The sequence below is a fragment of the Equus quagga genome, chromosome 9 (genome assembly GCF_021613505.1).
Source record: "Equus quagga isolate Etosha38 chromosome 9, UCLA_HA_Equagga_1.0, whole genome shotgun sequence".
NCBI classification, from domain to species: domain Eukaryota; kingdom Metazoa; phylum Chordata; class Mammalia; order Perissodactyla; family Equidae; genus Equus; species Equus quagga.
In genome coordinates, this window is record NC_060275.1 from 88,685,792 (window position 1) to 88,699,841 (window position 14,050).

Below are 14,050 nucleotides of genomic sequence, written 5' to 3' on the forward strand. Positions count from 1 at the left end.
CCCCGCCCCGGTACATAGTTGTATATTCTTTGTTGTGGGTCCTTCTAGTTGTGGCATGTGGGACGCTGCCTCAGCGTGGTTTGATGAGCAGTGCCATGTCCGGGCCCAGGATTTGAACCAGTGAAACACTGGGCCACCTGCAGCGGAGTGCGCGAACTTAACCACTCGGCCACGGGACCAGCCCCTACCATTTTTCAATAAGTGTTCTTACTAGTAAAGAAGGTCCTTTCTCTAGAGGGAAGCCTTGAGAACAGTTCCTTTTCCTTTTCCAATCTTAAGTGTACTTCTTGACTTCTTTTTCCAAAGCTGTTTGCATGTGCCTTCTTCCCCTAAACTTCCAAGGTTATTTAATTTCTTCTCTTCAAAAGACCCACTGAATGAGTTCCCAATAAGAAAATGCATACAAATCTTTTCATTGGCTTTGACATGAAGTATCCTCTTCTAAGCTTAAAGTACGGAAAATACAGGAGAAATAATAAATTTTAGAAATAGCAATAGATTTTGTCCTCCAAAAAGACAAAAACACCTTTTTATGCATTGTTCAACGAAGAAGGACATGGGTTCAGATGACTAATTGTGGCCTTAGCTCAGAACAATTGGTGAAACCAGGAATATTTAGTTACTAGAGTTGAAGTTAGCAAAATGTCCCTGTGCAGCTAATTGATTCTTCAAGACGTTTAATTCTTTATTCCAAAAATGTCCCCTTTTTCTTAGTATGTAATAAAACAAGCTAACATTGACAAATGGAGTTTTTGCAAATCCACTTAAAACTTGAAAAATGTTAACTTCAATTTAAGTTTCAGATTGGATTAGTTTCTATTTTAAGTCTTTCAGTAATTTTTGCTCAAAAGGAAAAAAAAAGGCGCTTACATGGAATTACTTCCATGCCCTGTGTATCTTATTCTTAACAAGAATTAGGGACATTGCAAAATATGGCTTTTAAAATAAACTAAGAGGAAGAGTTCCAAGGTAACCAATATTTTTATGGGAAAAGGAATAATCCATTTAGTAGATATTTATACTTTTAAAAGATAACAAAAAATTACCAAGAAAGCGCATTAAACAGTCACTTTCATATCTAATTTTCACTTCCTACAATAGTTGCTCAAAGAATCTTTATGGAAAATCAGTGACGTAGCCTGGACCGTTCAACTGAGTCGGGATTTCAGCCAGCAAATGGGCAGTTACGGCAACACCTCCGTTGAGAAGGTTGGTTTTTCAGCTAAGGAATCTCAGCTTCTACGTTATGATCTAAAATGGCTGCTCAAGTTCCACCTTGTCTGTACTGCAACCAAAAGGAGGGAGGAGTCATCAGAAAAATGTTACCTTGTCTTCGCCTTACATTTGACCAAAAGTTACTCACGAGGCTGCATCTGTCTGCAAGGAAAACTGCGAAATATAGTGCCTTTGAGATAAATACATGCCTGACTAAAATTCAGGGGTTCTCTTCTAGAGAAGGAAGAATGATGGGTACTGGAAGGCAAATAGTAGTCCCTGGCATAGCACTGGTTTAATGTCAGCTTATGTCTTCGTTTCCACTGGGCCAATCTTGTGGGTTGGCTAGGAGAAACAATCTACTACAGTTTAACAAAATCTTAGAGCTAAAAGAATGCTTGAAGGCTAGTTCTTTCATTCCTCTGCCTCCAAGTGGTCTCTACCTAACCTTCCACATTGTAGCCATCCATTCCAAAGGGAGTTTGAATCCAGTTTCTTCTACTTAGGGCTATGTAGCTTTAGGTAAATTACTTACCCTCTCTGGAGCCTCAATATACTTTCCAATAAAATGGAAATTATACTCATCGCTGAGAGTTGTAGTGTTATGAGGGTGCAATGAGGCGAAGTGCCTGACACAAGGCACATGCCTGATAAAAGTAGATCATAGTTATCCTTATGGTTATATCATTCCTAATTTTTTTTCCAGGAAAAACATTTCCTAACTCATCAGTTCTAGTATGAAGTGTCTCTTCCCACAACTTCTTTATTATCAATTTACAACTCTCATATGTAATTTTCAAAATTCCCCCCACTGATTGACTCGATTTTACACAGAGTACTGATTCTCCAAACTGGTCTATCAAGCCTGCAGACACATCTTATTATACGTGAACAAGCCTTGTGCATCTCATGTAATACCATTCATTCCACAGCTTCCAGACCCATAAGATTAGTCCAGGATAATGGTGGCATGGGTAGGCAGAGCAATTCAAGCAATGAGCTCTCAACCATTACACTTAACACCAGAAAAGTAAGAATGTACCAATGAGCTTTAGCTGCATAACAAACCACCCCTAGTGGCTTAAAATAATATCCACTTATTTAGCTTACAATTTTGTAGGTTAGCAATTTGGGCTGAGCTAAGCTGGGCAGTCTTATGATCTCAACTCGTTTCACTGGGGTACACTAGGGATTGGCTGGTCTGGGATGACCTTAACTAGGACAGTTTTTTTCTGTTCTTTTCAGTCTCTCATCCTCCAGCAGGCTAGCCCAGGCTTGCTCGCATGGTGGTGGCAAGATCTCTTGAGGTCTAGGCTCAGAATAGGCACACCATCACTTCTGCCACATTCTTTCAGCCAAAGCACGTCACAAGGCCAGCCCAGATTCTAGGAATGGAGGAATACATTCTTCTTGATGGAAGGAGCTACATATCAAAAAGGCTTGGATAGCAGTGGGGTAGAAAGGTTGTGGCTACTTTTGCAATTGACCACATTTTTTCTCAGTTCTGAGTTCCTGATTTCTGGGATTCCTTGCCAAGCCCCAAAGCAAGAATGCACTACACGCTGAATCTGTCCAAATTCAGCAGAGAAGCAACAGGTCAGCAGTACTGAGAGGCACTGAGGCTAACCCTTTACACACAAGTCACATTTTCCCCTTCGTTACATCAATTTTTTTCACAGTGCAAGACTTTTCCAGACTCTTCCCTATCCTTCTTCCAAGCTGGAGGTAAATAGACTCTAGCAGCTTTGGCCTTAACTTTACTCCAGTGTTGTAATCAGTTTCCTCATTGTCATTCCATTATTAAAGGAACCTCTTGCCTGGACAACCAAGAGAAGTGTCAGATTGTCACTCTGATCAAGGCCACTGTCACTCTGGTAGTTGATCCACCTGTATTATCACCTCATGTCTCCCTCTTACCCCAAGTCAGGCTGATCTGTACAATTGCTCCTAAAGGTACTAATTGAGCTCCATCTGTTACTACTATGTTTTCTTTTCTTCCTGTGCCATAGATCCCTTCTAATCAATAATGACCACTCAATAGCTCCATCCTTTGAGGTCTGCCAAGTCCTTGGAGTGGACCTCCAACTGGCCAGTTTTCTCTCCTGTATGTGACAAGAAGGGCATTCTAAATAAAAAGTTGCCAATCTGGTATTATATAGCTGTATAGATGCACATATACATATTTACATCCAGGCATGTGTTGTGGTGGTCAAACATAAGCCACAGCTGGGCTACCCCATTCCCCTTGTCATGCCTCTAAACCTTGCATGACTTCTAATGAAAGATAAGTGGAAACCATGTCTACCTACTTGCTTTTTCTCCATCCTGACACTGCAGAAGTAACCAGGACAAGGTTAGCATGACGAATTTGATATTCTTACCTCCTCTCAGGGAGATGGAAGCCACACAATGATTCCACACATTCTCTCTCACCAATGTTCACCCACTGGGTGCTTTCCCTCCCCGATTTACTGAGAGTTCCTTACTAAAGACATGATGTGTATGCATCAGTTCAGATGTGACTTTTCTTCACCCTTAACACCTTTCTGACAGCACTTCTGGACCACTTTCTCTACTCCTGGGAGAGAGAGAACAGTAGAGTGCACAAAGTATTATTTTCAAAACTGTTATAGGTTAAATCTCCTAAACCATAAACTAAGTTGATATACTTTGGAGGTTGAGAATATATGATGGCATCTTCAAAATAACCCTATTTTCATTGAGCATGTTTATTCAATAAGCATTTATCAAGCATTTATTTGCTACCAGTGACTATATACTGGAGATAATCAATAAGACCATCTGCTACCAAGGACTGAAATTCTGAGCATAGAGACAAACAAGAAAGTAATAAATTACAAGAGGGAACGAAAGGCATTGCAATGGCGGGGCACAACCATGGAGGTGTGAAGAGGAGGGCACAGGTAAAGGACAGAGCCTGGGGGACAGGACACTTTCAAGAAGAAATGATACTTGAAGTGCACGGTTATTAAGCAGTCATTAAGTCACCCCAATTCCTTTCCTTTGGATGACTGTTTTAACTCTCCACTTTTCATTAGAGTCTTGCTTTCCAGTCTTTAACATTCTGGTGCTTGTCTTTTGTTTTCCAGAGATTCCTTTGGAAAGCCTTGGGAACCACCTTAGCATCCTGCCAAGATACAGACTTTGTAAGCTCACAGATTAGGGAATTTCTGATTTCTCCCAACCAACTGGGAGACCAACGACAGGTGGGACTCCTTTCTCTCAATTTCCTCTTAGGACAAAGAGAATTCATTCCACCCAGAAAACCTCTGACAGTTCTTATGATAATGTCTCGCTTATTCAAAATTATCCACAAATACATTCAGAATAGTCCAACAGAAGTTTTCAGGAAAACGACACTTTCCTGTTTAAATATTGATACTCCATTATTTAACCAGGTTTGTGAAAATATTGAAAAATGAATTTCAATCCTTCTTACTCAACATGAGCATCTTTAATATATTTTGGCATTGGCTTTATAACTTAAGAGTATGATCATAAACATCAAAATCATTGAATTTACAAGCGAAAGGTAATCTTATAATACCATTGGTTTTCAACCTAGAGTGAATATAAGTGGAACCTGGAGAGCTTTGGCAAAGCCCTTTTACCTATTCCCCATCCTAGCCTAGACTGGAGAGGACATGTGAATGTGGAGGAGAGAGAGGATGTATATTTGAAAAAAAACGAAAAAGAAAACTCCTCAGGCTAATAAAGACTGCCTAGTATAAAATAAATTATTTTATTTAATGTGTTGTGTTACATACTCTCCTCAGAAATTATGAGGTGTTTAGGGTTCTTTCTCCAATAGTAAATGTCCGGAAACCACTAAACTTACTGAAGTTTTGAAACTGCTCTTGTATGGCTATTGTTCCTTCTTTTTCTTGTCAAATATTCACTTGTCATTTATTGCTCTTGGTGTTTCTAACACCACTTTCCCCATCCAAGTTGCCCTTTTACTTCTGCTATAGGATAGGAAACAAAGAACGTTTATTTTAGATATGAGCACACAATCAGACTCTCATTCAAGGTCTGAGGGTTTCACAAACTTTGTGACTTCCATTTGAGTTTTTCAAATTCCTTTTTCATTTAACTTCACTTCAAGTTCTCGAGTGTGTCCCCCACACTGAGTCACTTAGTAAATGACTTCTAGGTGGGTAAGGTGTTAATACACAACTTTCTTAATCTCATGAGCCCATTGACTTTCTGTCTCCTAAGCATGGCTCACATAACGCCGGAGCCCAGATTCTGGCATCAGACTAGCTGGACTCAAATCTTGGCTCCACAACATACTATCTGTATTCCTCAGGTGCCTCCAAAGTGAAATAAGGGAAAATAGAAGGCTTCTCGAAGCTCCTATTCCTGGAGAGGGCTGAGTGAGAAGTTTCAGGGGAGGAAATTTAAGGTTAAGAATGCAACTGTGAGAAACTGGAGAGAGAAATAAGACCAAGGGAAAGTATGCAGATTTGAGTGCCCAGTTGGGGTTGAAATCATCTTCTACTGCTACTGATTGTCTCTGTGGTGTCACTTGTTCTCTAGCAGCATCCAGAAGACCAGGTGTGGGGACAGGTGATCAGTAAATTAGAGAGTCAAATTTATCCAGGGCTTGGGTTTTCCCAGACTTAAATGACAGAAGGACAATGGGACACAGATCACAGAGTGGAAAAGTTGGGGAAGGAGACAAGAAGTTAGGAAGATGAGTTGAGAGAGGAGAAACACAGAGCATTATGAGGCGGGAGCACAAAGAGGATAAAAGATACAGACAGGTTTGTATCTTAAGCCATGACCAAGGAGCACAGCGATGTCAGGCCAGAAGCCTTTAAGGAATTCTTCCAGGCATCTTCTGGTGATGGAGGATGTGTGGCCTGACATCCAAGGACCAAGAACAGTGCTGTTTGAGACCTTGGTGACAATGGTCTAGTCCCTGAGTTCTCACAGTGACTCTAGCGGGGTTATGCAACCAAGTGAAATTTAACAGGTTTCATGAACAAACTGCCATGTAGGTACTGTGGTGAAATCAGCCTGGGCCTAGAGAATTGGAGAGGGGACAATGTGGGTAAGGAGAAGATAACCTTAGAGAGTGCAACAGGAGCTACCAGTGTTCAAAAACTTAACCACTTAAGATATAACAAAGCTTTAGCAGCAGAGTGATCCTTTGTAAATGTCAGTCAACTCTAGCTCAAAAAACAGCCCTGGGCTTTCCACCAATCTAAGAAAAAAAATACAAAATCTTGAATGCAGTCTAAAGGGCCCCACTCAAACCAACCCCTACCTCCTCTCTGACCTCATCTTGCACTGCTCTTCTCCTTGATCATTCACTTGGTCTCCCTTGGTGTACCTCAGGGCCTTTGCACTCACCTTCTCACAGTTTGGAACTGTTCTTCCCAGATAGTCCAATAGCTCATTCCCTCACTTATTTCAGGGCTCTGCTAAATGTTACCTGTTAATGAGGCCTTCTCTGCAAGCTCCCCCAAACCTGCAGTCTCTATTCTCTTTTCTTATCTCCGTAGCACTTATCAGTATGTAACATTCTAACATACATTTACATGTTTACTGAATTGATGGGTTTACTTAATGTCACTGTCACACACTCCACAAGGTTGTACACTCCACAAGGACAGGGAGTCAGTGTGTTCTGTTCACTATTGTCTCCCCGGCACCTAGAAGAGTGCCTGACACACAATAGGTGCTCAATAAATATTTGTTGCCCAGTAAAACTCAAAATCTCATATCTTTTCTGATTTTAGGGAATAACATCAATTTTAGGCTACTGTGCCGAGAAACACTTCGATATTGTTTTAAAAGTTCTTAAAACATTCCAAGATCGGGAAAAGTTTTTCATGAATCGATGTAAGGTAAAAAGAATAATCTTCCACTCCAAAGCACTAGGTCGTTGCAAGAACGAACACCGATTCGCTCAATGAATATCCCTTCTCCGTATTATGCTTATTCTTGCCCCCAGATCTTCATTCCAGGTCAGAACTGTCTGAGCCCAGGCCCTGTAGAATGACCAGCTATATAACAAGTTGACTCCATTTCCTGTCACTAATGCTGACCTGGAAGGGCCTAAGGAACCCTGTGTGTGCCTAGGTTTGTCCCTCTGCCAGCTGTTCGGGCCTCATGGACCCTTTCCATTGCATACACTCTACTTCCCTGAAGGAGAGGGACTCAATAAGTAAAAATTAACTCAAGCTTCTCACAGATACCTCTGTTAAAGCTGGAGAGCTCCACAGCACAATCCTAGGTGTTTCAATTTGGACAAGCAAGAGCATCAGTTTTAGACTAATTTTAATCATCCCTGTCCCACTTCTTAATCTCGGTAGTGGTCCATAGGATTAAGAAAAAACGTGAGCGAAAAGGAAACTCCTTCAGTCATAATTTTCATCTCTCTTTCCTCATCTTCAGGGTATTTTTTCTGGGAAAAAGAGCCTGACCAAGACCGACGTCATGGTGATCTACGGAGTAGTGGCCCTCCACGCTCCCAAGACTCAACTCCTCACCAGGCTCGACCAAGACATTGTATCCCAAGTCCTGTTTCTTTATGGCCAGTGCTCTCAGGTAACGGTCAACACAGGGCTGCCTCGTTTTCCAGGTTGGAGTATCCAAACCTTGGAGGGGCTCAGCTCTTGGGAATTTTCATGCTCAAAGGATACAGGCCAAAGGAAAGATAAGATCTGGTATGTTTGGAGGATGAGAACATACGGGAACAGAGAAATTTATTCTGAAACAGGGTTAGGTGGTTTGTTTCTTTCCTAAGACCTCGGGCAGTTCATGTCTTCCCACTCCAGGATGCCTTCCTAGATCAGTTGTACCCATAGTGGTCTCACCGCCTTTGAACTGAAAATAATCATTCCTGCACTACCGTAGGGCAGCTGACTTGTTACTTCCCTGTAATAGTCTGCCTGTAATAGTTGTTTAACCTTTTACGTGGTAATATTGATAAACCACCTAAAACAGTGCCTCACAAATGCTAAGTGCCACATCTATGTTTTTAAATGAATAAAATACGTCATATATCAATCTACTCAATCCACCTCATGTTGTGCTATTTTCCCCCTCCACACTCATCCCAGCCACGCTGAGCATCCCTGATGTTCCTCAGACATGCCAAGAACGTCCCTGCCTTGGAACCACCGCATTGAGTTGGAATTCCTCTGATCATTTCTGTTTCCCATAGGACCTTTTTGTATCCTTAGTAAAGTGCTTTATACCTATTGTCAATTCAGCCATTTTGCTGACAGTACCAAGTTAGCCACCTAAGAGTCACCTAGGGATCAAGTGTAAAGTATAGCTTCCCAGAGTCATTTTCTATGGAAGTTGATTCAGTAGGTCTGGGGTGGAGTCTGACATCTTTATTTTTAAAAGATTTACGAATGATTCTTGTCCACAGCCAGGTCTGCGGAGCTTTCATTGATTACGTGCACATCTGCTTCCCTCATTAGCTTGTCGGCACCTTGATGCTAGGGACTGTACCTGACGCTCCCTTATCTCCTCTTCTGTGCCCTCCTCAAACCAACTATTGGATAAATCTGTGCTCTTGACATTTGTTCACGTGTGTATGTGATAAGAATGGAATCCTAGGGAGCTCACGATATCATAGATCTAAGTATATGTTAGTGGAAAGGGGAGGGCAGTGACCTGCACACTTCAGTTGCATGAGAATTACCTGGAAAGTCTATTAAAAATAGAGAGCCCTAATGAATCACCATCTTCAGAGATGGATCACTTGTATTTTTAACACGCTCCTTGAAAGGTGATTCCGATGTACCCAAAATTTAATAAGAACTGATGAGAACCAAAAACATCATTTAAAAAAGATGTTTTACATTACATTAATTTTTAGTCCATCATTGAGAAAAATTATGATAAAAATAAAGGAAAGAGATAAAGATGTTTTAAATAAAGAAGAATGTATACTTTCAAGTTCTGCTATAACACAAGAAATGCACAAGATAGTACAAGGAAAACCATAGAGATTATGGGGGAACGAAGTGAGAGGCACAACTTTCAAAGACCCCATCAATGACATATTAAAAAGACAGGAATCTAATTTTAAAAACAATTTTTAAAAAACTAATTAAGAAATACAAAAATGCTATAAAAAATTGTGGCACTTTTTCTTGAAAAACACTTGAAGTCAGTTGTGAAAATTGTGAGTTATTATGAGATGGTGGCGGGAAGGAGGGTTACCTGAAATCTGAAGGACAGTTGTAAGGCCAGATTTGGATGGGAGTGGCTCATAACACACACATGTCTGAAGTCGTGCGTGTGTGCTTGCGTGTGTGTGCGCTTTGAGTATTCCTACGTGACTCAGTTCTGCTGGTGCACCTTCTTGCTGTCACAGAAAAAAGGGTGCATAAGAAACACAAACTCAGTATATGCTCAAAGCGTTCCCTCCTATATCGATTTCCTTGGAACAGATTTGCATTTTCAACACAAGTGTTACAGCAGAACTGACTGTATTCTCAGTTCCAAAGTTAGCTGCCCTATTAACTTTCATTTTGTAACTTTTCACTGCTCTTTCCCCCAAGAGCCTTTTCCCTTTTTCTTACCAAAGTCTGGCAGAACCTCTTGAAACTGACTGTGAAGGCTGAAAACCCAAAGCCTTGACATTTTGATGCTGCCTTCTGTAGCTTGGTCATGACTCACTTGGGGGAAAGGATCTGCGAATGTACAAGGTATCACTTTGAAAATGGAGGAGGAAGCGGACGGCCCCGCCCCTTGTCCTGCTTCGCTGTTGCCCTTCAGGCTAGTGGATGGGTCTTTCTGTTGGGGTGAGGGAACTCTAACTGCTGCTCTAGTATCTGTTTTCACTTTGGTTTTTCAGGTCCTGGGCATGTCTGTGATGAACAAGGTATGCAATTTATTTAATATATTTGAATACATATATTTGAATATAAATATATTTGAATATAAATCATGCTCCCTGGAAGGCGAGTAAGCATAGATATCCTCTTGATTTGATTCCCGAGGAAAGGTTCGCAGTCTATAACAAAGTAATCCAATTCTGAAGCCAGGATCCCTGAGCCTAGTCTAGGACGGAACAAGGAGCTGTATTTGGTTTCAGATGGTTTGGAAGTTAGGCTATAAACTAGAGCAGTGTTTTTAGAACTGTAGGTTGTGACCCACCAGTAGACCATGAAATCAATTTAGCAGATCTAATAGATCACAACCAGTAAATGTTTTGTAATGAAATAAAAGGAAATAGAAGAGTACATTGCATATAGTGATAAGTATCACAAAACTTTTATTTCAGTTATACATTATATATATTTTGTACATGTAAGTACTGGGTGGAACTGTAGACTGTTTACTACTGTGGTTTATGGTCACAAAAGTTTGAAAGCCATTGCTGTAAAGAAACCTCATCCATGAGGGGAGGAGGTGGTTGGAGATTGACCTCTGTTTTTCAACTTCCCTGAAACTTACGTCTTAGACTCAGGTAGAGATGGCAAAAGGAGCAGAGATTCTTGCTCCTATCTGGGCACGGATTTCAACCCTAGGTCAAGTGTTTATAAAATCAGCTGTGGTGCCTAAGACCTTGGCTTGCACCATGAATCATTTTCCTTTAGGACATGGATGTGCAAATGAGTTTCACAAGAAGTATCACTGAGATTGGCATAGCTGTCCAAGATGCTGAGGATCAAGGGTTCAAGTTTTCCTACAAGGAGGTCCTGCTGGGTTACATGCTGGTGAGTGTGCAGAGAGGACACCGGCAAGGCCCTGAGAAGTCCATTACCAAGAGTACAAGGCTCTCTTTTAAAATATGAGTTAAACTACTTGCCAGCCCCAAGGAACATATCTCTGCCGTATTTCTGCCATAGGACACCCAACGGTCCCATGAGGTTGCAGCTGCATCTAGAAGCTCCCCTGATCCTTTCTGAGACACTTCACCTCCTTGTTTGTGTTGCAGGACTTCATCAGAGACGAGCCCCTGGATTCCTTAGCCAGCCCTGTTCGGTGGAAAGCCTTAATCGCCATCAGATACCTCAGGTAGAGAATTGCTGTGGTTCTCATTGAAAAAATGTTTCCTCCCCCATATCCACCTCCTGATGAACTGACTTATCCGTCAGCACACCCTCCCAGAAATGAACTCAGTTCATCAATGGGTTATTTTAAATAGGGGCTTTTTCTCTTTCCGGAGTTACAGAACTGCCTGAGAGGCTGATTATTTGATGACTGGCAGGGCCTAAGGAGCTACTTAATGAGTCAGATTTATTGATATATGAGAACTGAAATTTCTGTGCAAAGGGAAATTTCTCTTCCTAGGTCTTGGCCTGGAGGCAAATTTTACTCTTCCCATTAAAAACTTATGAAAGCTTTAATCACGTCCTAGTTGGCTGGCAGCAACAAGCCTGAAGGAGAAAATAAATTGAAGCAAATTTTTAAAATAATGTTTTCCCCTGCAGTAAAAAAAAAAAAAAAAAAAAAAAAAATAGAAATTCACTGTTAAAACTTGGAAACTATAGAAAGTTTTTAGAAATAATAAAAATCACCCTAATCCTCCCCCTGTTGTCAACATTTTGGTATATTTCCTTCAAGTCTTTGCTTCTGGTCTTCCCTCCTGGTTACAGAGTTGGGGTTCTACTCTGCATATGATTTCTCATCCTGCTTTGTCTCATTTTGCCTTACATGTTTCCACATTATTACCAATTCTTAACAAACGTTATTCTTTCCCCATTAAAATTTTTTTAATTGTGGTAAAATACACATAACACAAAATTTACCATCTTAGCCATTTTCAAGTGTACAGTTCAGGAGTGTTAAGTGCATTCACACTGTTGTGCATCTGATCTTCAGAACTCTTCATTTTACAAAACGGAAACTCTATACCTGTTAACAACAGCTCTTCATTCCCTCCTCCCGTCAGCCCCGGGCAACCACCATTCTGCTTTCTGTCTCTGTGAAGTTTATACTCCTCATGTTTAAGGTAAACTCCTCAAGTTTAAGTACCTCATGTAACAGACATCATACAATATTTGTCTTTTGGTACCTGGCTTATTCACTTAGAATAGTGTCCTCAAGATCCATCCATGTTGTAGCATGCATCAGAACTTCATTCCTTTATAAGGGCAAATAATATTTCATTTTATGTGTATCCCATATTTTGTTAATCTATTCGTCTGATGGACATTCATCTGATGGGTTGTTTTCACATTTTGGCTATTATGGATAAGACTGCTATGAACTTGGGCAGGCAAATATCTCTTCCAGATCCTGCTTTGAATTCTTCTGGGTATATACCCAAAAGTAGGATTGCTGGATCAGATGGTAATTTGATTTTTAATTTTTTCAGGGACCACCATACTGTTTTTTATAGCAGTGGCACGATTTTCCATTCCCATCAACAGTGCACAAGGGTTCTAATTTTTTCATATTCTTGCCAACACATTTTCTGTTTGCTTTTTTTAATAGTAGCCATCCTACTGAGTGTAAGGTGGTATCTCATTGTGGCTTTAAGTTGCATTTCCCCAAATGATTAGTGACTTTGAGCATCTTTTCCTATACTTACTATTTGTATATCTTCTTTGGAGAAACATCTGTTCAACTCCTTTGCCCATTTTCGTATCAGTTCTTTATTTTTTGCTGTTGTTGAGTTGTAGGAGTCCTTTATATATTCTGGATATTAGCCCCTCATCAAATATATGATTTGCAAGTATTTCTCCCATTTCAAAAGTTGTCTTTTTACTCTATTAATTATGTCCTTTGATGTACAGAAGTTTTTAATTTTGTTGTAGTCCTATTTGTCTATTTGTACTTTTATTGCCTGTGCTTTTAATGTCATATCCAAGAAATCATTGCCAAATCCAATATCATGAAGAGTGCCCCCACGTTTTCTCCTAAGAGTTAAATAGTTTTAGCTCTTACATTTAGGTCTTTGATTTATTTTGAGTTGATTTTTGTATATAGTATAAGGAAAGTGTCCAACTTCATTCTTTTGAGTGTGGATATCCATTTTTCCCAAAACCATTTGTTGAAAAGACTTTTCTTTCTCTCATTGAATGGTCTCAGAACCCTTGTTGAAAATCACTTGACCATATATGCTAGAATTTTTTTTTTCTTAGAGATTGGCACCTGAGCTAACATGTTACCAATCCTTTTTTTTTTCTTCTTCTTCTCCCCAAAGCCCCCCAGTACATAGTTGTATATTCTAGTTGTAGGTCCTTCTGGCTCTGCTCTGTGGGGCACTGCCTCAGCATGGCTGGATGAGCAGTGTTAGGTCCACACCTGGGATCCAAACTGGTGAAACCATGGGCCTCTGAAGCAGAGCGAGTTAACTTAACCACTTGGCCACGGGGCTGCCCCCTATGGTAGAATTTATTTCTGGGCTGTCTATTCTATTCCACTGGTCTATATGTTTGTCAGTTCATGCCAGTACAACACTTTTTTGATTACTGTGGTTTTGTAAGAAGTTTTGAAACCAGGAAGCATGAGACCTCTAACTGTGTTCTTTTTCAAGATTGTTTTGATTATTTAGGATCCTTTGAGATTCCATATGAATTTTAGGATGGATTTTGTTATTTCTGCAAAAAGTGCCATTCGGAATTTGATAGTGATTGCATTAAATCTGTATATTGCTTTGGGAAGTATGGACATCTTAACAATGGTAAGTACTAGAATCCATGAGCATGGAATGTGTTTCCATTTCTTTTTATCTTCTTTAATTTTCTTTAGCAAAGTTATGTGGTTTTCAGTGTACAAGTCTTTCACTTCCTTGGTCAAGTTTATTTCTAAGTATTTTATTCTTTTTGATGCTATTTTAAATGGAATTGTTAATTTTCTTTCATTGTTCATCATTAGTATATAGAAATGC

General features: G+C 40.2%; 1 protein-coding gene across 1 annotated transcript in view; it reads left to right on the forward strand.

The window, feature by feature from the left end:
- Positions 1-14,050, forward strand: part of MROH2B (maestro heat like repeat family member 2B) — a 56,355-nt gene that overhangs the window by 22,138 nt on the left and 20,167 nt on the right. The window contains exons 18-24 of the mRNA XM_046671214.1: positions 1,102-1,209; positions 4,326-4,442; positions 6,984-7,091; positions 7,642-7,794; positions 10,064-10,090; positions 10,809-10,928; positions 11,150-11,229. Of these exons, the coding sequence (XP_046527170.1) occupies positions 1,102-1,209; positions 4,326-4,442; positions 6,984-7,091; positions 7,642-7,794; positions 10,064-10,090; positions 10,809-10,928; positions 11,150-11,229 (713 nt within the window). The remainder of the gene's footprint in view (positions 1-1,101; positions 1,210-4,325; positions 4,443-6,983; positions 7,092-7,641; positions 7,795-10,063; positions 10,091-10,808; positions 10,929-11,149; positions 11,230-14,050) is intronic.